This window comes from Dermacentor albipictus, chromosome 8 (genome assembly GCF_038994185.2).
Source record: "Dermacentor albipictus isolate Rhodes 1998 colony chromosome 8, USDA_Dalb.pri_finalv2, whole genome shotgun sequence".
In the NCBI taxonomy this organism is placed as follows: domain Eukaryota; kingdom Metazoa; phylum Arthropoda; class Arachnida; order Ixodida; family Ixodidae; genus Dermacentor; species Dermacentor albipictus.
In genome coordinates, this window is record NC_091828.1 from 73,300,858 (window position 1) to 73,327,706 (window position 26,849).

Consider the following 26,849-nt stretch of genomic DNA (forward strand, 5'->3'; position numbering starts at 1 on the left):
CAATACATAAGCACTTCCCCTTTCTGCGAAATTGTCAAAACAGTGCGCGTTGCAGAAGCAATTGCCCAGTGGATCGAGAATGATGAATCGAATTAGGTGAATTTTGAAGAAAAATATTAAACTTTATTCACACTCATAATTTCAGTCGTTTCTCAAGTACACAGGAAGTGTTTATGTCGGAATTGATTTCTCGAAGAACTCTACAGTTTACCATGGCTTCGCTAACGCGAAGCGTTCTCTTATTCAATCACGTATATAGTATGTGTACTCTAAAGAAGAAACCGCTACATTGCCAGCTCCCAAGCTTTCCGCAGAAGGGTCCTTCCTGAGGCATGTTCCAGTGATGACTAGTGCACCGAGTGCAATAACTAGGAATAAAGCAAGCTGCAAGCGTCTCTGGTTTATTCTGCAACAGGAAACTCTTTTATGATAAAAGTGTCTCAGTGCTGTGTTGGCAAAACTATCCTCAACTGAGACGTCAAGTACAACGTAAAACAAATATTGTCTTCGCGAAGAATTCCGCAGTTTCCAAATGATCCTAATAAACGCGTGCAGTGCCGGGTCCACATGGCAAAGCCTGTTCAAACTAGATCTTTCCTGTGGGACATGCAGCGCGCGACTTGACTGATGCAGTGTACGCAATACAGGTAGCTGAACTGAAATATGAGAAAATAACTGTGCCCAAATCGAGAAAAAGGACTCAGTAAGAGTGACGGACACGCGCTAACCAAAACTCGATCGTTCGCGCACTGAGGTTCCTTAAAAAACTCAACCTCACTTCTGACTTCCGTATCCCTTACTAGGTCCCTGTGTTTAACTTTGCTCACTACATTTCTTACTTCACAGTATGAACCAACTCACCCAACAGCAAGTTTTACTGAAATATGAATTTCAGAAATACATGGCGATTCTCTAACGCCGAGGTTCCACGACATGAGACACGATATCAAGGATGCCCATGTAACAAGATTCTGCCCTGCAATGATAGGATGGCATAAACCTTCATTGAGCGCCTCAAAGCGTTGTGGCAGAGTTTCTACTTTCTTTCCAATATCTGCGTGTCATCAGAATAGCAACGAAAATTTCGTTCGAGCACGCAATTGGTGTCGTATCTCAAATCATTCCTTGTTTAGTAATTTTAGCACAAACGCTTTCCTTGCGTAGTGCGAAGAAATTTTTGAAGCGTACCTACTCGCGCGGAGCGGATTGTATAGCAATTAACTATTTTGTAAGCGTCCGATATCCCATCTATGTGGGCCGCACTAGTAACTACTTAGTGTAGTTCAGAAATGAAAGGCACCGCATATCAGATTCTTTCATGACGACAAGCGTATAAATGAACTCATGGCAAAGCTGGTATTGTTTACGAATAATTGTAGTAGGCTACTGTCGCAATATATGACCGCTGCTGTACACAGGGAATCATCTCTTAAAAGTAATTTTCAAAAAGGAAATCTAAGGAATTAGCACCACTAAAACCTCACCACTGCTATCGTTAGAATTTGCCTCTACTCTGGATTAAGGTAAATAAATGGAAGTATGTGTGCATAACAAAAATGAGACATTACCGCTATCAGCTGAGTGATGCACTCCCATGTTAATGCAGAGCAATCCTGCTGGAAATAAGGTTCTTGACAAATGTTTTCTGTCTTTAAAAGTAATGTTCTATTATCTTGGATATTGTCGAGTATTTCTAGCGCATGCTTCATTTCTACGTAAACTAAACTTTTACTTTTATTTATTTTTAGGGGCTTCAAGACAACCATTTACATTCCAGACAGACCAATAATATTCAGCATTAATGTCACTTATGAGCAGGGTAAGATCTTATGATATGATTTCAATTGTGCAATTTTTGCAAGCACTGCAACGACTTAGCATCGTACATGAGTATATTGTTGGAGAAAACTGTTTTGTTTCAGTAAAATAAACGGCTTTTACAAGCAAGTATTTACTAAGAAGGCAAAGTTCAGACTTCTTGTAAGTCAACTAAAACAAGAAAAATCCTTTGACGATTCTTAATGTCATTTGTGATATTTGAAACTCCCGTGTTCAGCAGTATATTACATTCGAATAATAGAGCAATTTCACTTTGGTAACGCAATTTTAATCCTGATATAGTGATGTAGCTTTGTTTATGCTGTTTATAGATATACTTAGGAGACTATTTCTCCCATAAAATTTCAGATTTCTACCCGTTCCGTTTAATTCTATGACACGCTGTGCAGTAAATTTTGCTCCAATCTGGTAGGCGCACAGAAGTAATGCCGACGTAGCTAATGAAACAGGTTTATGGTATTGGATATGGTTAACATCGGAGTGGTAGCGTTCTTCTCATTGTAAGCAAGTCTCAAACTTTTCTGTTCGCAACAACTGCTGCCGAAAAAGCTCTTTCCCAGTGAAGGCTATAAAAAAAAGGTGCGGTGGGGGCACAAACCTTCAGAATGGAGACGTGAAAAAAGCCGCTGTTTTCCACACAGGGGAACATGAACGCGAGTATGTGCGCATGAGCGCAAGTTACCTAGTATGCATAGCGGTGGTGACGCGCAGGAAATGTTTCATATCTTGCAATGATCCAACGAAGAGAGACTACCACGAGCGTCTTATTAGATTAGTGCCGCTAGGCCAGTCACTGTGGAAGCGTAGTTTACGCGAAGGATAATACTATGTCACAAGTTGGAGCGTGCAACATGGTGATGAACACCACCTGTCATGACGAGACACAACTTATGCAATGGCGACGCAAAAGAACGTTACACCCCTCCTCCCAGTTGCTACGCAGTCTAAAATTCTGATGAAAAGTACCGAAGTGTTCGAGTGGGGCGTTCGGTAAGACCGACAGCATGCTTCCTATGGCGCCGACAATGCGGTCAGCAGTAAAGAAACATACGCCATCCTCTAAAAACACTTGGTGACCTGCGCAACACAACTGGACGTCAAAACGGACAGCCGCAACAGCGCATAATACCTTTGTGCAGATACGAGTATGTTAAAGGTAACCATGATGTGACAAATCAGGCGCCTTCTCGTGACCTCACTAGTGCCTAGGAATGGGTTAGCAGCCAAAACTGAAGCTGTCTGACCCTGTCCTTTGTAGGAGCTACGTGCGCGCATCCAGCGTTCGGTATGTCGTGGAGTGTGGAGCGTCTATTTCAAAGTGAGGTGGAACGAATAACAAAAGTTGTAACCCACGAGAACGAACAATGCGACTGCTAAGAGCTTCATTTCAGACGGTTAAAATGCATTGGGAGCCGTCACTGGAATATAGAAGATCCACAAATACACACAGGATAGGGTCGTGTCTTAAGCCGATATGTTGTCTAATTGAGCTTCTACGGCGTCGCGGAAAAACCCAAGAGGGGGATGGAAGTCGCAAGTGTGCTGCCACATGCATGATCATATGTACTAGAATCACAAGTTACCGATGCAATGGCACATGAGAAGGGTACTCATTGGTTCCTTCAGTGATCAGAGTGAACACAGGGAGTAATGATCAGTGATGCGGCCGATAAGTAAGGGTTTACGAAGCTTAAAAACAGTCAAAGTTCTGACACTCCCTGATCAACTAATCACAGTCGGGTCTGCATTCACTTTGCATACCCTATGTTAAGGACAGTCTTCCCGCATTCCCAAATTTACCGTCTGACTTCTATCGAGGCACTGCCAGTGGCATTTGCACCGTAAAAGCTATATTCATTACTGGTGTTTCATGGTAGAACAGGCACAACACTTAATAAACTCAGTCATTTTTTACGGCGTAAGCCGCTATGCACTGCGCGTAAACTGTTATGCTGGTATCGACCACTACCTCCACCGCGGGTGAAAAAGAAAGCGTTTTCCCGCTCGGATCGAACCAGACCCTGCTGTGTCGGAGTCAGTTGCTCAGCCAAGCCAGCGCTTTCAAGCATGCAAGGGAAAAAGGCCCTAAAAGGGTTTGCTAGCACGTGAAGAGGCACGCGATGCGTGTACATTTGGCATTGCAGATGCATAATATTACACAAGATAGTAGCAGATGAACAGGCAGAAGCACAGTGGTACGACAGGTAAAGAAGGTTTGAGGAAGAAAAGGAAGTTTACGGAGATGTAATAAGAATGCAAGAAAAAATGTGCATTGTGCACGTGAATAAATCACGCTAGCTAGGTGACTATGTCCCCGCCACGGTTTAACAGGAATGCAAATAAATCATCGTCATCATCATTAGCGTCGTAGCATGGCACTTGTGAAATCAGGTAGGTTAGCGGGCTATGTCACGGCTGCGTATCAAAGGGGTGTAAATAAATCATTATCACTATTAGCATCGTATCATGCCACTTGTATTGGGATGTGAAATGCGCGCTGCGTATCGTCTATACGTGCGCCCTTTGCATTGCAGTTCCGTTATTGCACCAGGTGTCACGCCATGTAGGAGTTGAATAGGTAGCAGTAAAAAGTAGCTAGAGAAGTCTTGAGGAAGAAGCAGAAGATTACGAATATGTATGAATATTTATGTAATAAAATTGTGTATTGAGCACTTGCATAATTCAAGCAGACTAGGTGACCGCTTCTCACCGTCCCATTTCAAAGAGAATGCCATTAAATCATCATCATCATCATCATTGACATCGTATCGCACCATTTGACAGGCGATGTGACATGAGCACCGCGTAGCGCTGATACGTACAAACTTTGAATTGCAGTTCCTCTATATTACATCAGGTGTCCCGATATGCAGCAGTTGCATATAGCAGTTGCATCCTGCATGTGGCTCTGCCTGGTGAACTCAAGCAGGTTAAGTGAATATTTGTCACCATTCCGCTTCGAAGGAGATGTTATACACCACCATCATCGTCATCAACAGCAACGTAACGGGCCACGGATCAAGGGATGTGACATATGCGCCACGTTGTCCGAATACCTTTGTTCACTCTTCGATACACATTATGGCGCCTCCTCACAAGGTACGAACCACAGCTGCAGAAGCGAATAGTAGAGCTAGGCGCGCGGCTTCAACCAGGCCCCATCGGGTTCAGCAGGCCACTCAGTAGAGAGCAGCAGAAACAGCAGCTTGCCGTAGACGCTGGTCGGACACTTGAGATTGTTCTCATGAAAACAACACAAAGAGACTTGGCCGCGAAGAGCCCGCAATGCGTGCTATTAAAAATAGAGCTCCCTTTGGACAACCTCCTTCAGCTTACGCCGTGACTGTGCTGCGTGTGCCGCGCTGGCCTGTGACTTTTTTTATTCTGTGTATGCAATTGATGACACCACCTTTTGCTTTCTCTTTAGTGAAGGAGAGCCACCTCGACCCGCTGATCACTGCAGGTGAATCACCCGTCGGTGTGGAGCTTATTGTTTCATCGCCTGTGTTATTTTCTAGGATAACTGATGGAGAGGATAGTGCTGAATCGTCTAGAGTGGTACCTGGTCTAATATACTATATTCCCTTACGCAATGGGTGCCATTGTACGTTACTTTTTAGATGAGGACTTGCGTCCTTTGTTTATATGTGCTCGGTGCCCGTTATATTCTTCGGCTCATCCCTGCTACAAGGTTACTGCTCGGAACACGGCGCTCCTCTAGCTAATGGAATTCTCGAATGTTTTCGCTTATTTTGTAGAGACGTAATCTTTGGCGGAATGCACTAAGGGAAGCTACAAACAAATTTTGTGGCAAGAAAATTTTTACGAGAACAACGTATTTGCTAGACTAAAACACTTCATAAGATCAGAAAGCTAGAGATGCCTGCGGCTGCTAAGGCGAGTGCTGTAGTCGGGAAACCGAAAAATAACGTGCATATATGATAGCACAGGCGCGAACTTCAGCACTTCTTCCCGCAGTAAGCATAAGTTGATTTACAATATAGAAACGTTCCTCCTGTTTCCCACATAACTAGAAATTTTTATTACAGAGGGACAGCATTCTTACGAACATAATTATGTATATCTGTGCCGCTCGAGCCGACGCGAGTTAAGCATGGGAACGCGTTGTTGCGGCTGATTGGCCAGATCCTACTACAGATAGCTGAGGATGGCGCGCGCTTTCATCTTTGTGGCACGGTATGAGTTGTCATCTCAAAGTGCATTGAGAAGTTTTAGCGCAGAATTTATGGTACATGCGCCACTGGGGAAGGCAGTAACATTACTGAGGTACTGCGAACTTCTTCCTGACGTCTCATTCGCTCTGTTTCTCTACAGACGCAGCAGTGGGACTTCCCACAATCACGATGAAGCTCTATTGGATGGTAGCAGATAGAAGTGTTGTGTCCGTCTCTGACAGCTGTAAATTCGGTAACTAATGTATCCACAAAATTTCCCACAACATGAAGAAAGTCGCTACTAGGTTTGGTGTGCCAGTTGTTTTCTCGGCGTCACGCAAGTCGACTAAACAGTGTCCGCGCATAATCCGCGTTGAAAAAAAAAGAGGATGCCAAAAATACCACACTAGACCATACGTGAAAAGTGCGACGGGTGTTATATACCAGATAGCGTGAAATGTTTGAAATCCTACCTTGGACAAACGGGGAGATGTGTCAATGAGCGGGCCCGCGAACATGAATTGTCCATAAATAACAAAGATAATGCGCATTCATTTGCGCATTACATGGTTTGCTTGGCAGGCAGATGCCAACCACTACTGCGTGTGGTTAATATACTTGGCAGGAGTGCTGATACGTTAGCAAAATAACTTTTGGAGGCATATCCCTCAGAAGAGAGATGCACGAGTTGCATTAGTGATACCTCGGATTTTCTGTTTTACAGCGAGATGCAACTGTTCAAAACGTCACCCTAATGGCTCTAGACAACAATGATGCACGCATGCGCGTTTGCTCATTCTTACTGATCTGATGTAAGAATAAAATAAGTTGAATTTCAGCGCTCAACCGGTCCTTTCTTACTTGCCCTCCTAAGTCTATATTTCCCTTTCGGCGCAATAATGTATTCATTAGATCTCAATGAACCCGCCCAGCAACAACTTTTCTCAACTGCACCTCATAAAGGGAGCGATTATTCACCAAAGTGCGTGTTTCAATTGACCGTATGAGTACTTTAGCTTTAATTGATACCGGGGCTGCAGTTTCTGTTATGACCCTGTTTTTCTAAACATTGTCTTGGACAAAAAGTTATGCTTTCTTGGGAGCAGAACGCTACCCTCTGCGGAGTTGGCGGGAAAATATTATGCACACTTGGTGTTCGTTTCGTTCCGGTTTTAATGTGGGACGAGGCATTTCGGGTTGAATTTACTGTGATTGCACGCGCAACGCATGGCATTTTTTTAGGAATACATTGCTTACGTGCGTGGGGGGGGGGGGGGGAGGGACTTTCGATTGTGGCAATGGCGCGATTTCTCTTCGCGTCGACGCGCAAACTTCAATGGCAGATAAGAAAAGCGAATCCGCGGATCGTCGCTCCTTGCCGGAAGATGTGTGTTTACCCACTCAGACTGCAATGTTAGCCGAACCCGATTTTAACAAAGCGCTCTCAAAAAAATGTGATAGTAACTTGCTCCCTCGTTGTCACCAGTGATTGTTCTACTCGTTTGGGGACAGTGAAAGTCTCAACCGAATTCATAACTTTGCGGCTAGAACTTGAACGGCAAGCCTGTGCGAACAAGCTAGTGTCAGCGTCGAAAGGGTTGAAATGTCAGTAGCCGCAAAGAAATCCAATACTGATTGCAGCCATAATAATTCTGCTGACTTTAAGCGCATAAAACAGAAGTCGCTTTCTTCTAGAAAGCAGTGTCTGCTTTGAAGAACGCTCGCTTGCTACACTACAGTGTTTCGTTTTGCTCAAGGCCAAAGAGCGTCCCATACCCCATCCGCGTCACATATGCAACACCACATACATACAGCGCAAGCGGCGCCTAATCGTCAGAAGCCTTATGGCATTTCACTTTCATGGAGAAAAGTCATCGCCGAGCAGGTCAAAGAAACGGTAAGGAAGGAATCGATCCAAGAATCTTGTAACCCCTATGCTCCTCATGTGATCCTAGTCAAGAAAAAGGACAACTCATGGAGATTCTGTGTGGACTATCACCGCCTAAATGCTCTAGCAAAGAAATATGTGTACCTCCTGCCACGAATAGGCGCCGCGGTCAACCGCCTCTAGTCCGCGTCGTACTTATGTCGATTTACGGTCAGGTTAGTGGCATAATCTAGTCCACCCCTCAGTCAAGGACAAAAAAGCCTTTGTAACGCGTGATGGTCTCTGATTTTAACGTGCCATTTGGCTGATGCAACATTCCAGCGACATTCGGGCGATTTATGGATGCAGTGATCCACAGACTCAAATGGCAAATTTGCACATCCTGTTCAGGCTACATCATCATGTCCGGCCCGACATTTCATAAGCACAATCAGCGCCTGTCTGTGGTTCTTCACTGTATCCTGCAAACTGTACTTAAATTCCAAAAAATATAATTTCAGTGAGCGACAAACCCTAGTGCTAGGCTTTCTGGTCGACAAAAACGGCATACGACCAGGCCCTGAAAAGATAGCAGTGGCAAGCGACTTTCAAAAACCACAGATGGTGAAAGACCTGCGAAGTTTTTTGGGTCTTGGCTCATATTTCCGGTTGTTTATCCACGATTTCGCACAGCCGGCCTCTTCCGCCATGTCTTTTCTTCTCGACGACTGCCCATCACGTGGACTGCTGAGTGCGGTTCTGCGTTTCAAGAGTTGAAAATTTTCTTGACTCCTGGACTCGTTCTGCGGCATTTTTATCCGGAGGCTTCAACTGAGCTGCATACTGACGCCAGCGTTGTGACTGTCGGTGATGTGTTTGTTCAGATCTGCGGTGGTCACCAGCGTGTCATTGCCTATGCTAGTCGGGCACACACAGCAGCTGAGATAAACTACATCGTTACTGAACTCGATTACCTAGCAGTCCTCATCGCCATTGAAAAGTTTCGTCTGCATCTACACGGCCGCGAACTGACGATAGTGACTGGTCATCTCTGACTCTCTTGGTACCTCGGGCTGCGCGACTCGTCTGGCCGGCTAGCCGCCTTCAAGGTTACAGCTTTTCCGTCAAAAATAAGCCGGATTATGTCACAGGAGTGCTGATTGCCTATCTGGTCTCCCATCGCCGCACGCTAAGGCTGACGATTATGACTTCGATGACTATCTAGTTTCCATCTCTTCCGGGTTTCCAGGCCTGAGTGCCTTCGAGAGCGAGCAACGTTGCGACCCTACGCTTAAATCCCTTTCGGGTAGATGCACGTGGGTCAAGTGGAACACCGTTTACTTTTCATATTGGTTTGCTGTACAAACAATTACTCGGCTTATGGTCCTCAATTGCTTCTAATTGTGCCCGAAGACCTGCGCCTTTCTGTCCTTCATTTCATCCATGATGGTATCACGTCTGAGCACCTGGGCTTCGCACGCATACTACACCAACTTCATCAGAGAAGTTACTGGCCCAAGCTCAGAAAAAGAACGAAATGGTTAGTCGCCAGCTGTACTGTTTGCCAGCTCCACAAGCAAACGGGGAAGGATCCAACGGGCTATTTTAAACCAGGTAGCAACCAAGACCACCGATAGAACCCTTTGAAAAAGTCGGCACCGACTTGCTCGGCCCGCTTCGAAAGACGTCACCTGGCTACCACTGGATTATAGTATGCGTCGATTGCCCTCCTCATTACACCGAAATGGTGGCACTTCCATCTGCCACTGCAGGGAATGTTTCTACCTTTTTGTTGCATAACGTCACAGCGCGCCAAGGGTTGTCATCAGTGACCGTGGACGGCAATTAACCGCCGACACCATTAATGAAATTTAATGGCTTTGTGGTTCTGCATATTTTCATGCCACTACTTGCCACCTGCAAACTAATGGCATCCTCGAGCGGACTAATCAAACACTTAACAATCATTGTATGTCGCCGATGGCTGGAAAAATTGGGACGCCGTCTTACGTTTTGTAGCGTACGGGAGTTGAACCCACTTGGAGATATCGGCGAATGGGCCATATCTCCATGTTGGATTCTGATTGACATTGCGAAGGTTGAGAGTCGAACCCATGAACTTTGGGTGGACTCGAACCCACGACCCAACATGGATATAGGTGCGAACCGGCTTCTCCAAGTTGGATTCCAGTTGACATCGTAAGAGTCGGTAGTGGTACCCACTACCATGGCTGTTAATAAAGGGGAAGTAAATTAAGACCCATGTGATAAGCATAGTTTATCAAGGCATTCGAACCCACAAGTTTTCGCGGGAGTCCAACATACTTGGAAAACGGGGGAACAGGCCATATCTCCAAGCTGGATTATAATTCACATTGTGGTGTTTCAGAGCCTAAGAAACCACATTTGGTGTTAAGGTGAAGTTAAAGATACAGTTATAAAGATAAAGCTAATTAGGGTCCTCGAACCCACGACCTTTGCTGGGAGACTTCGAATTCTACCACGTCAAGGAAAATTGCGACAGAGCATTGACCGATGAGTTCCCAAGGTTGAAAAAATATTGTCTTCACGCCGACCACCACCAAGACAATTAATGAACTCGCAAGTGAAGCACCCATCGTAGTGGCATGCGTCAACATGCGATCTCTGCCAAAACCTCCACAAGACATTACGTATAACATCAAACCTAATGAAAGCAGACATTTTGTGCTTGACAGAAACGAGGATGTCACCAGTAGATTCAAAAGAGTTGTCTGCGTATCGCTACGTGTGTAGCGTAGAACGACATGACAACACTCCTTCAGGTATAGCCACCTACGTTAAAGACACAGTACATGCAACAGTTGTGCATCTGAATGGTTAGTTGAACCTGCGCGACATAGACGCATCGGCTGGTGTCATTGCCTTCTGCGCTTGTTTGGCACCTAATTTGTTAGAAAAAGCAGCAGGCAACTTAGTCTTCCGAAACATGCTGCGTGATGTGTGCCACTACCCAAAGAGTATAGTCGGTGATCTAAAAAAAAAAAACACCCAGACAAATGCAGCACTTCTCAAGCGCATGAAAACAGGTTAGGTCTGGAGTACGCCATGCCGAAACAAGTCGCATCAACAATTTCAAGAGCCCCCATGGATTTCGCTTCTAAATGAAATTTCTATAAAACATATAAGGTAAATCGGATGCTACTTCACTGACCGCAAGGCCGTTGTGATGTCCACGGGTCCTGAACAACCAGCTCGTTGAGAAAGTGATGGAGTGTGGTCAGAAGATTTGCATTCATCTTATGATGAAATATGAGGTCTACGCGATAAGCACTATGTTAAAAGAAAAAAAAAACTTCAGTGAACCCGCGTACCGGTTCGATGCTGTTCGTAGACTTGCCACCTTCTTTCTATCATCGCACAAACGACGGAGAACAGGTGGCAGTTCCTAGGTGAAAGAAAAATAGAACACGTAAAAATAGAACCTAGTTAAGAGAAAACAAGCAATATGAATTATCAACGCATTCGAGTGAGGGTCTCAAAGTAATTCAACGAAGGTCTTGGGAGTGCGCAGACTTTTGCCTTCATCCTCTTAAGTATACAATCAAAATTCTTAAGAGCGAGATATATGAGTTGGTTCCACTCTTCAAAGCACTACAAGAAAACAAAAATTAAAACCATGATTACAAAATATTTACCCTGCGAGATGCTACCTATGCATTGTATTTTTTAAATTTTATTGAAGACCCCTATACACCATTCATTATTTGTCGGCGACAAATCGCAGCTACAAAAGGCCACAAAAGCTCTGCTGCGATATCTGAAGGCTACTGGACTGAGTCAGCGTCTGTGATCCGGACTGAGTGACCGAACGATATCCCCAGTGGACTTTCTCTTCTTCTTTTAATCTTTCCGTCCCCTTTTCCCTTTCCCCACTGTAGGGTAGCCAACCGGGCTCAGTCCTGGTTAACCTCCGTACCTTTCCTTTATCATTTGCTCTCTCTCTTGTCGGCGAAAGATAAATGTTGCTGTATTTTGATCGGAGGAAATGTCGCTTTATGTAGGTGAAGAAACATTGGCGAACCAAACCGGGGCATTGTCTCGGTACCGAATAATCCATTACGATGAGAACACCATGATACTGGCTAATAAAGCCCCAGGCGTGTGGGGTGAGTGAATTTTGTGTACTAATATACCTATCATAAAAACAAAAATTTCACCTTGGTAGCAGGCCCTTTTTTCGGCAGTAGCATGCTGTGGGTATCGCTAAAATATTGTCAGCTTTAGAATTTTCCTCATTTTTACACATCCTAAAATTTTGTTGTCAGTAAACCTGATGTTCTTCATAATAGATTATATATCACTTGAGTATTATTTAGTGTTCTATATTGGAATTTCCAATTTCTACATTCCTTATTTATTTATTTATGTATTTATTTATTTATTTAGTTACTTATTTGCGTATAGTGCTGCCCTAATTTAAGCTTAAAGTAGGACTAAGAAACGTTACGCAATATAAGTAGAAGATAACGTATAAAATAAAAAACTATAAGACCAAGAGTCATTAAAAAAGAAACTCATAAAAAAGAATAATAGAGATTAATCAATATATATGTTAGCAAGGTGTTCGCCAGTAGCAACTGAGAACTCTGAGTCGTAAGGAACGAGGGTTACGTCCCAGAGAATCCCAAGCATCATTTTAATACCTATTTTCAAAGCATCACCTCAAGTTCCAATCCATGCACCCCTACAATCGTTCAGTTTCATGATTCAGGAGTACATTTCGTTTCTTCTACCGAGGTATATTTAATGTTGCTGAACTTAAAAAAAAACAAATGGGCCAGACAACATTCCGAACATTTTTCTACGACGTTATGTTGAATCAGTTGCAAAGTTCTCATGTGTGATGTTTCAAGCATAATTATGAACTAGAAATTGCCAGATGGCTGGAAGACTGCCCGAATCGTTCCTGTACCTAGAAAGGGTATCGTTTGCTGTTAACTATCGCCAAATTTACCTAATTTCATCATACTATAAATAAATGAACTCGTCATAGCTAAATACATAAATGTATTTTTGGATTGACTCTCAACTGTATCCAAATTTCCGTATTGTTTTCATAAATGGTATACAGCAGTAACCCAATTAATAACAGTCCTTCATTCGCTCGCACTCACCCTAGACAGCAATGTCCATATTGATCTCATATCCTTAGATTTTAGCAAAGTTTTTGATAAAGTGCTCCATTATAAAATAATTTTAAAGCTAAGAACTACTGGCCTTTCTGAGATATTAGTATCGGGACTCCATACTATTTAACTTACCGAAAGCAGTATGTTTCACTTGATGGAAAAGGGTCGGGTGCTCTCGCCGTCACTTCTGCTGTACCGCAAGAAGGTATACGAGGCCATTTATTATTTCTTGTTTATAGTAAGGACATTGTGGACACAGTTCTTCCTGGTGCTTGACTAAAAAGCTAGATATCTCTTACGCTTCATTTAAGCCGAGGTATTCGTTATTACGTTCACTATTTTCGACTTCTGTTACCGAATACAACAGATTCTCAAACACGCACCTGTAAGCGCGACTTTGTACTTGAGTAGGACCATTACCTGACCCATTAAACCCGAGAAGCGGTTTTACGAGGAGCGCTGTCGGATAGAGAGCAGCTTTTGATCTCCTGTTCGAATATGGTTTCGCCAAAAAGAGCTGCAACTTTAGATCAGGGAGCGCTCCAAATATTCCACTGCAATTCAGAATTAGGCTTTCGAGAGAAAAAATGTAAATATAAATATCACCCATCTTTCTTTTTCAGGTAGTCACTTTGAGTGAATGCGCTACAGGCGGGACGATGACACATTTGCTTTGGTTGTTGATCTGGCTGCGCATTCAATAACTTATCGCGTGGTTTTGGTGCTATGCGGAAAGGCCCGAATTTCTCACGTTCGTGATCTCTGCGAGCTCTGACAAGGCCCAGAACTGAATCTGCTAAAAGTATCAAAACCTAAATTTCATCCCTCAGCACGTTTTCAATTTCATTGCATTATAAAGATTCACACTCTCGTTATCATCACTTACCGAACGCGTTACCTCAATGATGTACGAAACAAAAAAATGAACCACTTCAATAAAGCATCTGGACCTACCTTCATTTGTTTCTTCTTACAACTAGTGCGTTAGCTGCGTATATTTTAGCCTATTCGAAAGGAAGGAATAGGTTGGCGTAGGAATGAGTCACATCTTCATTGCTCAAAGCTGAGGCTGGATAGATAGCTTGAAAGAGAAGACACGTCCATGAAGCACCCCAGAAAGACTCGGCAGGCTACTGACGTGGAGTGTGTAGATAGTTGAGGGTGGGAAAGTTACGGTATTAAGATATTGCGATATCACGCCGATAACAATAGAGCTTCAGAATGCTGTTTGTCGCCTTACATACGCTATGTGCGAGAACCTATACGGGACGTTACGGTGTGCATACCTTCAAAACATTTAGTTCGACATACGGGAACGCAAATGTAAGGAAGACGTTGGGAGACGTTGGCCTCGTGCCAAATGTATCCAAGTAAAAGCTATTCAATAGCAACCAACCTGTTCTTGCTATGCGGACGCGTCTCGTTAGGCCTACGAATGCCAGAATCGTCGAACGGTCTCAGTTATTCGCCATGCTATGCGCTTTTAAGTAACGTTTCACGTGAGTTTAGAGAAAGCGAAAGCTTACTTCAGTAGTTACTGGCGATCAACACTATTGAGAGCATGACCATCACTACCATTCACACCGAAGCTGGGGCCATGGGTGCCGCCGTGTTGGGCAACGCTATTTGTTAGCCTCAATAAGCATTACGAACGATAAATTCGTAAAATAACGCACGGTATCATAGCTCCCGTAAATCGCCGAAACCCGATAAGATTCGGAGCATGCGCAGTGAGCAACACGCTATTTCTCTACGAGCGTCTAACTGTCTAAAACACGGTGCTACCACGTAACATTGCCGAGTATTATGCGTTTACAAGGAAGAAGCGGCGTGCGAAAGACGCGTGCATGGTATATATATACTTTATCTTTGCGTTTATTTATCTGCTGCTTACGCGCGCTCACCATTTTTTTTTGGCATTGGCGGCCGTTGTTCAAGCTCAGGCAAACGAGTGATTCGGGGAATCCTGCATAGCCCCCCCGTCTATGTGCTTTCGCAGAACTCATGTAGCAGCTAATTCCGGAGATGATACGATGACATTGAATTTGTCACAGTCTACAAACACGTCTTACCTAATAAGAGAGTTCTGCTCGAACGGACACTTAAACCGTCCCTCTCAATAAAAGACTGAAATTCAAAAGAATCTGAATGGCGGCCAGATAAACACGTTATTTCTAAACAAGTTCAATGCGTAACCCGTAGACCTGTGAAAACTGATAGGGTCTAAGACATCCATAACATCTTTGAGATCTCTCGCCACTTCATTTTGGGGAATGGCTCAGAGCAAGTCTTCATCTTCAGTGGAAAAAGCACAAATAAACTTTAATTTGTTTTCAAGTTCTGAAAAAGTTATATTACTTCATGAGAATGTCAGACAACAAAGAAATCAACCACCGCCAGTGCTTGCGGATAGCGCTGTAGATCTATTGGTAATTACTGAACACTGCACTTTTTGGTACTTAGTGAACAAAGTAGTATATGGGGCTGCGAATCAATTCTTATGATTTGTGTAATGTGAGATCATTACTTGCCGCTGAGTGTGTCGCTTTGTTTAGTGCTGATTTATGTGTGATCCCAAGCAATTGGCTTTCCGAGTGCAATGTTGCTGCTTATGAAATTGCGAGGACGCAAGACGACAAACCGGACATATTGCGATCTTTCAGCCGAGTCTATCTGCGAAGTTTTTATTCATGCAGGGTTTAATGCGCGGAGTGAAAATTGTTATTTCTCGATGGCACAACTTTTCATTGTGACAAGGTTACTTTTCCAAGCGACATCATGGTGTTGGCACTTTTTTCTTCCTCGGATATGTAGCTTCGACTTCCAGCTCTTGGGGCACATCGCAGTATTGCGACAGGTACCTAAAGCACGCTGCGTTTTTTCGCTACCTTCATGGTCTGCCTTAGCTACTGCGACGGTGGTTCTGCGGCAACATGAAAGGCAAATCGAGTAGTGAGCTTGGCCACCTGTCAGAGACGGACAGGCTCAAGGATATTCACCACTGTCGCCTGTTGCAATAGTGGCCCAATGCAGCAGTGGTGCAGTGGTTCGCGCGACCGGCTATGGATTAGTAGCAAAACGGCTGGGGCAGTGCATCGAATCTTCACCACGGCCGCATTTTTTATTGTTGAACTGAAGATGGCGTAATTTGTGTGTCCTGTTCGGCCACGGCTTTCTGATGTTGGCGGGGCCACAAAATTAACCATGCAATGCTTTCACACTTAGAGTAACGTTTTGTTTACTAATCTTGCCCGTTCAAAAATTATCAAGGCAACCGTCGGCCCTTCACTGGTAAGGTGAACTCGTGGCTTCAGTCTAAAACCTAAAGGCCCATCTTCGACTGTATGTCCAACGACAAACGTGTTGCCGGGATGACTTCCTGGAAATCGGCGTCCCAGCCATGCACTTAACATTTTCCCTCGTGCTGTGCACAGAATGCAGCTCCTCAATAAGCGAGACCTTCAGCTGTCGATAATGACTCTCACGTGATACTCTTTCAAGGACTCTAACATGCACAGTAGCAAATTACATTGTTGATTCGCTGGCGCATATTTCTAATAAATGCTTCTTCAAGTTTGGAAGCGCGTGGCTGCGGCATAACCTAAGAGTACCCAAATAAAGACAGAGCCATTTGCGTACTTTACTATCCACACCTTTAAGACACAATAAACTGCAGATATGTAATAATATACACTTAATGAAATAGTTCAAGTAAAAACAATGTTACATCAATTACTAACACATCTAGGGCAAAGTAATGTTATGGCACACACCTAGTGGGAACATGTGCTGCTGTCCGCACAACACTTCACCATTTCATGATGGCATACGAGGCGGTAATGTAAGCGACGACGATCGCATGTTGGCATTGACGGTACTTATTTTTAAGAGATAGGTTAAAGTGATGTCCTGTCTAGGAAGCTTGGACCTGCATCACGACCCCTTGTACTCTGCCGAAGATCTTATGAGTAGCTTAACTGGTCTGGTTGTGTCTTGGTTGACGGGGCCTTCAGCCCGTCGCTTCGCCTTTTTAAACTCCGAGCGCGATAGTTACCCACTCAGTCACCTCCACTGGAATTTTGCATTTCATAGCGACTGGCTCTTACGAGCTGCTTAGATTCCCGCAGTTGGTTCCTTTCTATTTTCAGCGCACCTTGAGCCAAGTGTTCTTGTGCTCCCTTCAACTTCATTCACATTTTGCCCACTACGGTATTAAATTATGGGATTTTACGTGCCGAAACTACTTTCTTATTATGAGGCACGTCGTAGTGGAGAAGAAGAAGAAGAAGAACAAAACTTTATTCGTTGAAAGAACTTCGTTGCCCCAAAAACGGGGTAACGCCGTGTGGTCGGGCCCCTATTCCAAGGCACCGCTGGCCCTCGCCATCCTTTCTGCCCTGCGGACGAGCCTGAGCTGATCCCCAAGGGCGGAGCTGGATAGCAATGCCTCCCACCTCGCTCTCGTGTTATTATCTTCTTGTTCTTCTGTGTGAGCTGTGCACTCCCATGTGATGTGGTAGAGCGTTGGTGTGCTCCCACACCACGGGCATATGTCCTTGTATGCTGTTGGGTAGTATATGTGCAATTTATGTAGGTTTATGTATGTGTCTGTTTGGAGTCTGCGTAACGTCGCTGAGTCCATGGCTGAAAGGTTCCTATGCGGGGCTGGGTAGAGCCTTCTGATTTCCCTGTAGTGCTGCAAGATCGCTTGGGAACTTGGATCGATGGGTGTCGGGTCCTCCACCATGTTGCCATGGGCAGCTCGGCAATTAGTAAAACCTCGAGCCACCTCATCTGCATGGAGGTTCCCAGTAACACCCTCGTGTCCCGGGGCCCATGTTATCGTTTGGGTATACCTGACGTCAAGGTCTCTGTTGATTTCGGTAAGTATCCGGCATGCCCTCGCGCTGATCTGTCCCCTCTGATAGTTTCTACATGCGGCCTGAGAATCTGTGACTATTGTTAGTGGAGCATTGCGCTCTATGCCTTCTCGTATAGCTAAGGCGATGGCTATCTCTGCGGCTTCTAAAATGGTTGCTCGGGAAACCGAAGCACAGGCCGTGATTTTCCCTTTACGGTTTACGACAACTGCCACCATGTTCTTTGCGTTGGCCCGATATGGTGAAGCATCCGTGAATCGTGCAGTGTCCGAGTATTTTGTCGTTTTGTCTATGTATTCTGCTCGAGCTTTTCTCCTTCTTGCGTGTAATGTCGGATCCATGTTTTGTGGTATTGGTGATACCCCATACAAATCTCTAATATGGCAGGGTAGACCTTTGGCGTTTTGGTGAATTTGTATGCATCCTCCAAGGCCGACTCTTAGGAGAAGAGCTCTGCCGACTGTCGTTTGCGCCAATCGACTCCTCTGCGCTATGAGTTGGGCCTCAACCAGCTCATGAAATGTATTGTGGAGGCCGAGGGCTAGAAGCTTCTCATTTGAAGTGTTGCATGGCAACCTCAGGGCTGTCTTATATGCCATCCGTATTATTGTATCAGCCTTTTCTTCTTCCTCCCTGTTCATGGTATGGTAAGGAAGGGAGTACATTAGTCTGCTGATGACCAGGCTTTTCACCAGTCGGAGGGTGTCCTGTTCCCCCATTCCTGTCCGATTATGAGCCACACGGGCTATCATCCGGTTAATTTGTTGCGTTGTTTTTCTGATCGTGTTTAAAGTGTGTAAACATCTGGCATTAGATTGCAGCCACATCCCCAACACTCTTACTATTGACCTCTCAGGAATAATTTTCCCATCCAGCCTGATCTCGAGTTTGAGTCTCGGGTCAGTTCTTTGTTTTTTTTGTTTTTGTGAGGCGAATGAGTTCCGACTTCTCCGCAGAGCACTGGAGTCCTCTTTGTTGCGTATAGTTTTCTATTATATTGGCTGCCCATTGGAGCTTTTCCTCCTTCTCTCCCAAGTTGCCCTTGGTTATCCATATCGTTATATCAGCCGCGTATAGGGAATGGTGGACGTCGGGGATTTCTTGGAGTTTTTTAGCTAGTCCAATCATGGCTATGTTGAAGAGTGTAGGCGAAATCACCGCACCCTGTGGCGTTCCTTTGTTGGGAGGATGGATGACTTCAGATTCATCATTTCCTACTTTTATAACTGCTGTTCTCTGGTGGAGGAAGCTTCGGATGTACTGGTACGTCCTTTGACTGCAGCTGGTCTCTGCAAGTCCATCCAGTATCCCTTTGTGACTTACGTTGTCGAAGGCCCCTTTTATGTCGACAGCCATGACAATGTGTTCTCCGGCCTTGGGGACGTTCGTTAAGACTTCCTCCTTTAAAAGCAGGAGTGTGTCCTGTGTTGACAGATGTGGTCTGAAGCCAAACATGGTATCAGGCATTAAGTTGTTTTCTTCAAGGTGACGTTGGAGTCTAGTGTTTACTAATCTTTCGAACACCTTTCCTAGGCATGATGTAAGAGAGATGGGCCTAAGGTTGTCTAAAGTAAATTTCTTCCCTGGTTTTGGAATCATGATTATCACAGCATGTTTCCATTGCTGTGGTATCGTTCCTTTGACCCAATGATCATTTATAAAGTTCGTAAGGGCTGTTATAGCTTCATCATTCATGTTTCTAATCATGGCATTTGATATTTGGTCTGCCCCTGCCGCTGTGTTCCGTTTTGTACTGGCGATTGCTGCTTTAACTTCTGCTACCGTAAAGAGTTCATCCATTTCTGGGTTTGGGTGTCCGATGTAATCAGCTTGGTATGGGGGTATCGGGGCTTTGTTACCGAAGCATTTTCTATGGACTGCCTGTAGGAGTTCTTCTTTTGTGCCTGGGTACGAGTGTAGCAATCGCTCCAAGTTCTTTTGTCCTTCGCGTCTGGTTTTGAGCGGGTCGATCATTCCTCTGAGGATGTTCCACGTTTTTGCCGTCCCTAGGGTTCCATTAAGTGATCCACAGAAGCGTTCCCAGTTGGCTGTTGTAAGTTGATTAGCATATTCCTCGGCCTTCTGGGTTATTTCTTTGATTTTCATTTTGAGTTTGCGGTTGCAATTCTGTCGCTTCCATCTTTTGGTCAGGCTTCGTCTTGCATCCCACAGATGCAATAGGTGAGGGTCTACTTCAGGTGTTTTGTCTGTCCTGGTGATGGTTTTGGTATGTTTCTGCTTTATATTTCGTATGCATTCGCACCAATTATCTAAATCATTTATGTCCGTGGTATGTTAAGTGATTCTCTGTACGCCCGCCAGTCTGTTATTTTAGCTGTACCTATTTGTTTGCGGATTTGAGCTGTGCGGATTCTGGTGCTTATAATGCAATGGTCACTGCCTAGATTTTCGAGGGTGTTGCACCACTCCGCATTTGGACAATTTTTGGTTATTGTTAAGTCCGGACTTGTGTCTGCGCAGATACTATTCCCTGTTCTTGTTGGCATTGCAGGGTCTGTTAGAAGTGTCATGCCGAGCGCTTCTATTTGTCCCATGATATTTTTGCCTTTATTGTTCTGGGTTGGATACCCCCAGGTTGAGTGCCTGGCATTAAAATCCCCAACTATCACTAGAGGTCTCCCCTTCGCCATTTTTGCGGCCTCTTGAAATAGTTTGTCGAACGTTGCTCTTTTCTGACTCGGCGGGCTGTAGACATTAATTATGAAGGCACTCTTTCCTCTGGTGCCTTTATATGTGATTTCGGTTATTATATGCGGAATGTCCGTTCCTTCTATGGATTTGTGACATATTGCCGTTACTTTCTTGTCCACCAATGTTGCGACCTTCCAGTTTTCACCTTCGGTATTGAAGGTTTCGTATCCCTGTAATTTTGGGTTTGTTCCGGCTTCTTGCAATGCAATGATAGCTGATGATCTGTTTTGTGTCATCACCAGCTGCGACAGTTGTCATATTTTACGCCGGAACCCGCGGCAGTTCCACTGCCATATTTCACACTCTTCGGAAGCGTGCTTTTGATGTTTGGGCATTGTGTGTCGCCTGGGTCATGGCCGACAAGCCTGGCCTGTTGTATACTTTCTCTGCCTTTTCTCTTATGCTGCTGCCTGTGGCATGTTTTCTCAGTGCTTTCGTAAATTCTATTTGTTGTGCCTGGATTTTCTTGCCCAGAGCTTCTAGTTTTTGATCTACCTGAATCATCACCTGCTCAACGATTGTGGGTATAACTTCTTTTATGGTTTCTTTCAACATCGACAAGGTAATTACGGTGTCGCCTTCTAAATTCGGTAGTTTTTGTCCTTTCTGTCCTGTCTGAACTGGTTTAGGTTCTCGTTGTGGTTGCTGCATTTGTTGCTTTTTCAATTGCCTATTTTCTCTTTCTAGGTCTCCTATTCGCACTCGCATGAGCTCTAGTTCGCGTTCTAGGCGTGTGAGTTGTGTTGTTTGGTGTGGGGGTTGGGAGGCGATTGCTGCCCAGCTCACCTTGTTTTTGCCTTCTTTGTTCACAGTATTCTTGCTCTTCTGCTGTTGTTTTGTTGTTTGGCCCCTCTCTTGGCCACTGTCCCTGGAGTTGGAGCGGTCTCGGGAGCTGGACCTGGATCGGGAACTGGATCGGGACCTGGAACGGGCCCCATCTGGTGATGCAGAGTCCTCACGGTCCGTGCTGAACCAGCGTCTCTTGAGGATGCCGTTGGCTTGTGGTCGGCGTAGACGTTGCGACAGTGGTGGCCTGCCCCTTTGGGGGACCCGTTTGAGTTTCTTGGTGCACTCCGATGCCGCCGTGGGATGAGCCCCCCCGCACAGGGCACACTCTGGATCACAGGTGTGGTCCTCAGGAGGGTCCCTTAGCCAACAATTGCTGCACGCCTTTGCCGTGGGCGTTGGACAAACGTCCGTTCTATGTCCCTTACTTTTACACAGTTTGCAGTATTGTCTTGTGGGCTGATAAGGCACACATGGCATTTCGCCACCGTAATAGTAGACGAAGCGTGGCACTATCGGTCCATCGAACGTTATCACTGCGGTTTCAGACTTGCCGAGCATCCGGGCTTGGACGATTGTCACTCCTTGAGTGCGCACTCGGAGATGACTTAAAAGTTCCTCTTCTGGGGTTTCGCGTTCCAGTCCGTGTACCACTCCTTTAAGGTACCCTTCAAGGGTGGTTATGTAGGTGTTCATCGGATGTTTAGTGCCATTGAGCTCCAGCGTTTTGATCTTCACGATCTTCTCCGCCACTTGTTCGTATGGGGTACTTACAATGATTATGTTTGACCCGTTGCGGAGGCGAAGCAAAAATTTATCGCTCCTGCAGGTCGCCGGGTCGCCGCTTGCACGCTCTATCGCTCGCGCAACTTCGTAGATTTTAAGTTCTTTTACAACTAGCCCTGGCTTGGGACGCATGATAATTTTCATGTCATTTCTGGGCAGCGGCGCCGCGCGCGTTCGCCGTCGGGCTCTTATAGACGCTACGCCGCGTTTAGCTCGCTCTCCTGCAGGCGCCCTGGCAATGCAGCTGCTGTTGCCCTCACCGTCGCCTCGAGCTCCGCTGTCATCAGTGGCTGCTCGCAATTGTTTTCTTAAACCTTTTCGTTCTCGCAAAGATAGTGCAAGTTGCCACTGACCGTTCTTGGCTTCGTCGTCTTCCCTTGCTGTGTCTTTCTCCTCGTTGTCGTCGGCGTCGCTGTTTGATTCCCCCTGTGTCACCTCGTCAGGCGAGAGGAAGTCCTCTTCAGCGTCGGCCGCAGATCCCGCGGTTTCGATGGCTTGGTCATCCGTGTCCATGGTGTCCTGGGCTGTTTCCGGGTCGTTGTCCGTTGGAAGTTGGGCCGTGGCGGCGCTACGCTTGGGCCGGGAGCTGACTGCCGGGGGTCCGCGCTCCGCTACGCCGTTAGGCTTAGCGTCGCGGGCCGGCATGCTCGGGTGGTGGTCTTATCTTCTTGGAAGAAACCGGGTCCACTTGTCAAAAAAGGGGGTATCAGCGCGTTCCTGGTGTCTTCCTACATAAATCCTGCGAATTCCGTGGTGGTCACATGATTTTGACCGCTACTAGGCAAGATTATTGGCAGAGCCGATGCGAACACGTCTGCACTCCTCGGCGCCACCTCTCGTAGTGGAGGTCTCCGGAAATTTTGACCACCTGCGGTTCTTTACCGTGCACCTAAATCTAAGTGCACGGGTCTTTTCGCATTTCGCCCCCATCGAGATGCCTCTGCCATGGCCGGGATTCGATCCCGCGGCCTCGTGGTGAGCAGCCCAACACCATAGCCACTGAACAACCACGGCGTTTCATTAGGGTATTCACGCCTACGGGCACTCTTCCGTGATATTTTTATGCGAAGCATATTACGAGAGCTCAACCCAGCTCCTCAGGCGCGGCGGTGTCGCCATGAAACCACGTGACACCGTGACGTCACGACAGAGGAGAAGTGGCTTTGGCTCAACTCTTGCAAGACGGGCTGGGTGGGAATCGAACCAGGGTCTCCGGAATGTGGAACGGAGACGCTACCACTGAGCTACGAGTACGATGCTTCAAAGCGGTACAAAAGCGCCTCTAGTGAATGCGGTGTTGCCTTAGAAACGCGCTGTTTCTAAGGCGTGCGTCTCTTGCTCAGGCGCACATTTCGTTGCCGCGCCGAACGCTGCTTTGCTCGACGCTCACCGCGTCCAATGCGGGGCGCGTAGTCGCTGCCCTGTAGCCCATTGTCTTACACCCCTTGGCGGGTCGACGGGAACGCGGTCGCGTTCCACTCTTGAAGGCGAAGCAGAGTAACGCATGAGTTGTTTCTTCATCTAGCCGAACCAAATATAGCCAAGCAACAGCAGTTCACCAGGCTAAACAGTGGTTCAACAACTAAAATAAAGGCTAGTATGCTTCGCATCCTGGGCTTAACCTTACCTAAGCCACAGCCATTTTTTTTGTTGTTGTTGTGATTAACCACGCCACTTGGTTTGCCGCACTTGACTTATTACAAGCAGCATGTGAAATACGTAAGTGGGAACCTGCGTTGCAAAACAAACTCCACGTCGTCGCTATTGTTTTGTCGTTATGCTATTATCTTTATTCAATGGTGATCGTGCCTCCTTAACTGTTGTGCCGTCATCATCTTTCTGGTGTCTCAATTCCGTCGTTGTTACTGCGTTGTCATTTCATCATAATTACTTTGATGTCGTTATACTATCATAATCATCCATTCTACTGCGATCATTTTACCTTCATTATTTTATTGTCATTGTGCTATCATGGTCACTTCATGGTAATTGTGCAGCCAGCATGAGTCGGTCGTATTGACGCCATCGTTGTAATGCAGCCGGGAGTTATGCATTTCGGCCACATCATAGTCGTGATGCCATCGCATACGCATCTTACGCCGCTGTCCGTTGTGCTCACCTTTTCGCCATATTTTGTTTTTGCACAGCGATGCCTTAACCTCCACGCAAACTCTTTCTTATCACCTTGTTCTAATACGTTGGCCTTTTTTATATTTTACAAAAGTTTCGGGGGCTATCTATCTATCTATCTATCTATCTATCTATCTATCTATCTATCTATCTATCTATCTATCTATCTATCTATCTATCTATCTGTCTGTCTGTCTGTCTGTCTGTCTGTCTGTCTGTCTGTCTGTCTGTCCGTCCGTCCGTCCGTCCGTCCGTCCGTCCGTCCGTCCGTCTGTCTGTCTGTCTGTCTGTCTGTCTGTCTGTCTGTCTGTCTGTCTGTCTGTCTGTCTGTCTGTCTGTCTGTCTGTCTGTCTGTCTGTCTGTCTGTCTGTCTGTCTGTCTGTCCATCTATCTCTGTATAAAAGCGTTGTCCCGCCTACGTGGGGCACTGGGTAGTCGGGGGTTGAAAGGTTAGCCCATCGGGCTGCTGTATTGAGGTAACAACGCTCTAAACCAACCATCAGACCAGCTTGCGTCACTAAGTATGTGCCAATATGTAGAGAGAGAGAGAGAGAGAGAACTTAACTCATCAGAGTGGGGACCTAATTCATGGGCTCGTATGGAAGGCCAGATTGCTGCCAGGCGATGCGCGACGGCGACCTCTTCGGCTCGCTCCACGGCTCGAAGTTGCACGTCCGGGCTGGAGCTAAACAGCACTTCCTCCCACGGTGAAGGTGAAGGATAGGCCAGGAGATCGGGGAAGAGGTGTCCTCCTCACAGATTGCAATGCGGCCACGCGGTGGGCTTCAAGGAGCGATGTGCCCCGGGTCGAAATCAGCCGAGCCATTAATGGGGCGACCCAAGTCGATGCAATTGCAGCGAGAGAAGATATTATTTGTCCGAGCCATCAACAGAACATAATCGTCGTGAGTACCTCGAAGAGGGAACACGCCGACAAGTACACCATGGTGAAACGCATCGACATTCGAGGAATGTCCCACCAGGTGAGCGCTTACGAATCGGCCCCTCACGGAGCAGTTAAAGGAGTGGTACGGGGTATCCCGCTAGAGGACACCACCCAAGAAATTGAAGACCTAGTGGTGCACAAGACGGTGTATGGCCGCAATACCTATGGCTATACTTAAAGAAGGGAATTGCGCTAAAAAAGACACGGACGAGTAAGGACATGGACGGGCGCGAACTCGCGACTGATTTTATTCAGAAGACCAGAGTATGTCCTTAGAAGATCAGAGTATCAGAGTATGTCAGTCCTTCAGAAGACCAGAGTATGTCAGAGTATGTCCTCACTCGTCCGTGTCTTTTTTAGCGCAATTCCCTTCTTTAGGTGTGTACGACTGACTCGCCCAACAACGTGCTGTCCTGACCTACGGCTATATTAAAGATTTCCTACCCAATAGAACGGCAGCTATCCGCATAGGAAAGGAACGGTCAGAGCCTGTGGAGCTCGGAGATAGGTGTACTCCACAGAGGTTGGTCCTGTCACCTCTGCTTTTCAACCTGCCCTCCTGCCCCTACCCGAACTACTCAATAAGATCGAAGGCGTGGACCGCACGTTCTATGCCGACGATATAACGTTGGGGACGAATCGTGTGGGGTCCGATGCCTGGGTGAAGGAAGCCCTGCAGATAGCGACAACGGCCGTCTACGAGTATGCCACGAACTGTGGCCTGAGCTGCGCTCCACAGAATTCAGAGCTGCTCATGGTACTGCCCGGAAGACCAAAGAAAGAGCCGCCGCCGAACATAACTACCACCATCGACGTCACAGATATCAAACTAACGCAGCACATCCGGATACTGGGCCTGCTGTTGGGCAGCGACGGCAATGCGCACGTAGCCGTCAACAAAATGTAGACCACATCGGAGCAGGTCCGGAGCATGATCCGGAGAGTCACCAACCGGAACAGAGGGTTCAAAGAAGAAAACACACTGCGCCTGGTGCAGGCATTCATCGTGTCACGCGTAACGTACTCCACCGCGTACGTCTAGCTTGCGAAGGTGAACCGCGAGACGCTGAACACGACGATAAGGAAAGCAGTCAAACTCGCCATGGGTACCCCAGTCTACTCGTCAACGCAGAAGCTACTGGAAATTCGTGCCCACAAGACGGTAGAAGAGCTGGTGGAAGCACACCTATGCCACCAGAGAGTAAGTCTGAGCCGGACAGAGCACGGTCGGGCCAGCCTACGCAAGATAGGATGGCAAATCGAACAGCAACCGACAACTGAGCCGCTCCCCACAACGTGGAGAGACATTACTAAGACCAAGCCCCTCTCTCAGAACATGCAGCCGGGGAGGAAGGACGAGAGACGCTCCGCGCGGGCCAAGGCACTGGCTCGACAGCTGGAAGAGGACACCGAGGTTCTCTACGCGGACGCCTCGCTTCCTAAGCACGGAACCAGAGCTACGGCGGTCGTCACCACCATCGATAAACTGGACACAAGCGCGTCGATACGGACGACGAATACAGCCGAAACAGAAGAAGTGGCCCTAGCCCTCGCACA

At 46.3% G+C, this 26,849-nt stretch overlaps 1 protein-coding gene across 5 annotated transcripts in view; it reads right to left on the reverse strand.

Moving 5' to 3' along the window:
• Positions 1-26,849, reverse strand: part of LOC135920839 (uncharacterized) — a 250,850-nt gene that overhangs the window by 165,374 nt on the left and 58,627 nt on the right. For 3 of the 5 annotated variants that reach the window (XM_070522868.1, XM_070522869.1, XM_070522867.1), the window contains one exon: positions 11,235-11,308. In XM_070522868.1, the coding sequence (XP_070378969.1) occupies positions 11,235-11,308 (74 nt within the window). Of the gene's footprint in view, positions 1-11,234; positions 11,309-13,184; positions 13,243-26,849 lie in introns of all 5 variants that reach the window. The other 2 variants (XR_011507723.1, XR_010570340.1) reach the window with 2 other exon arrangements.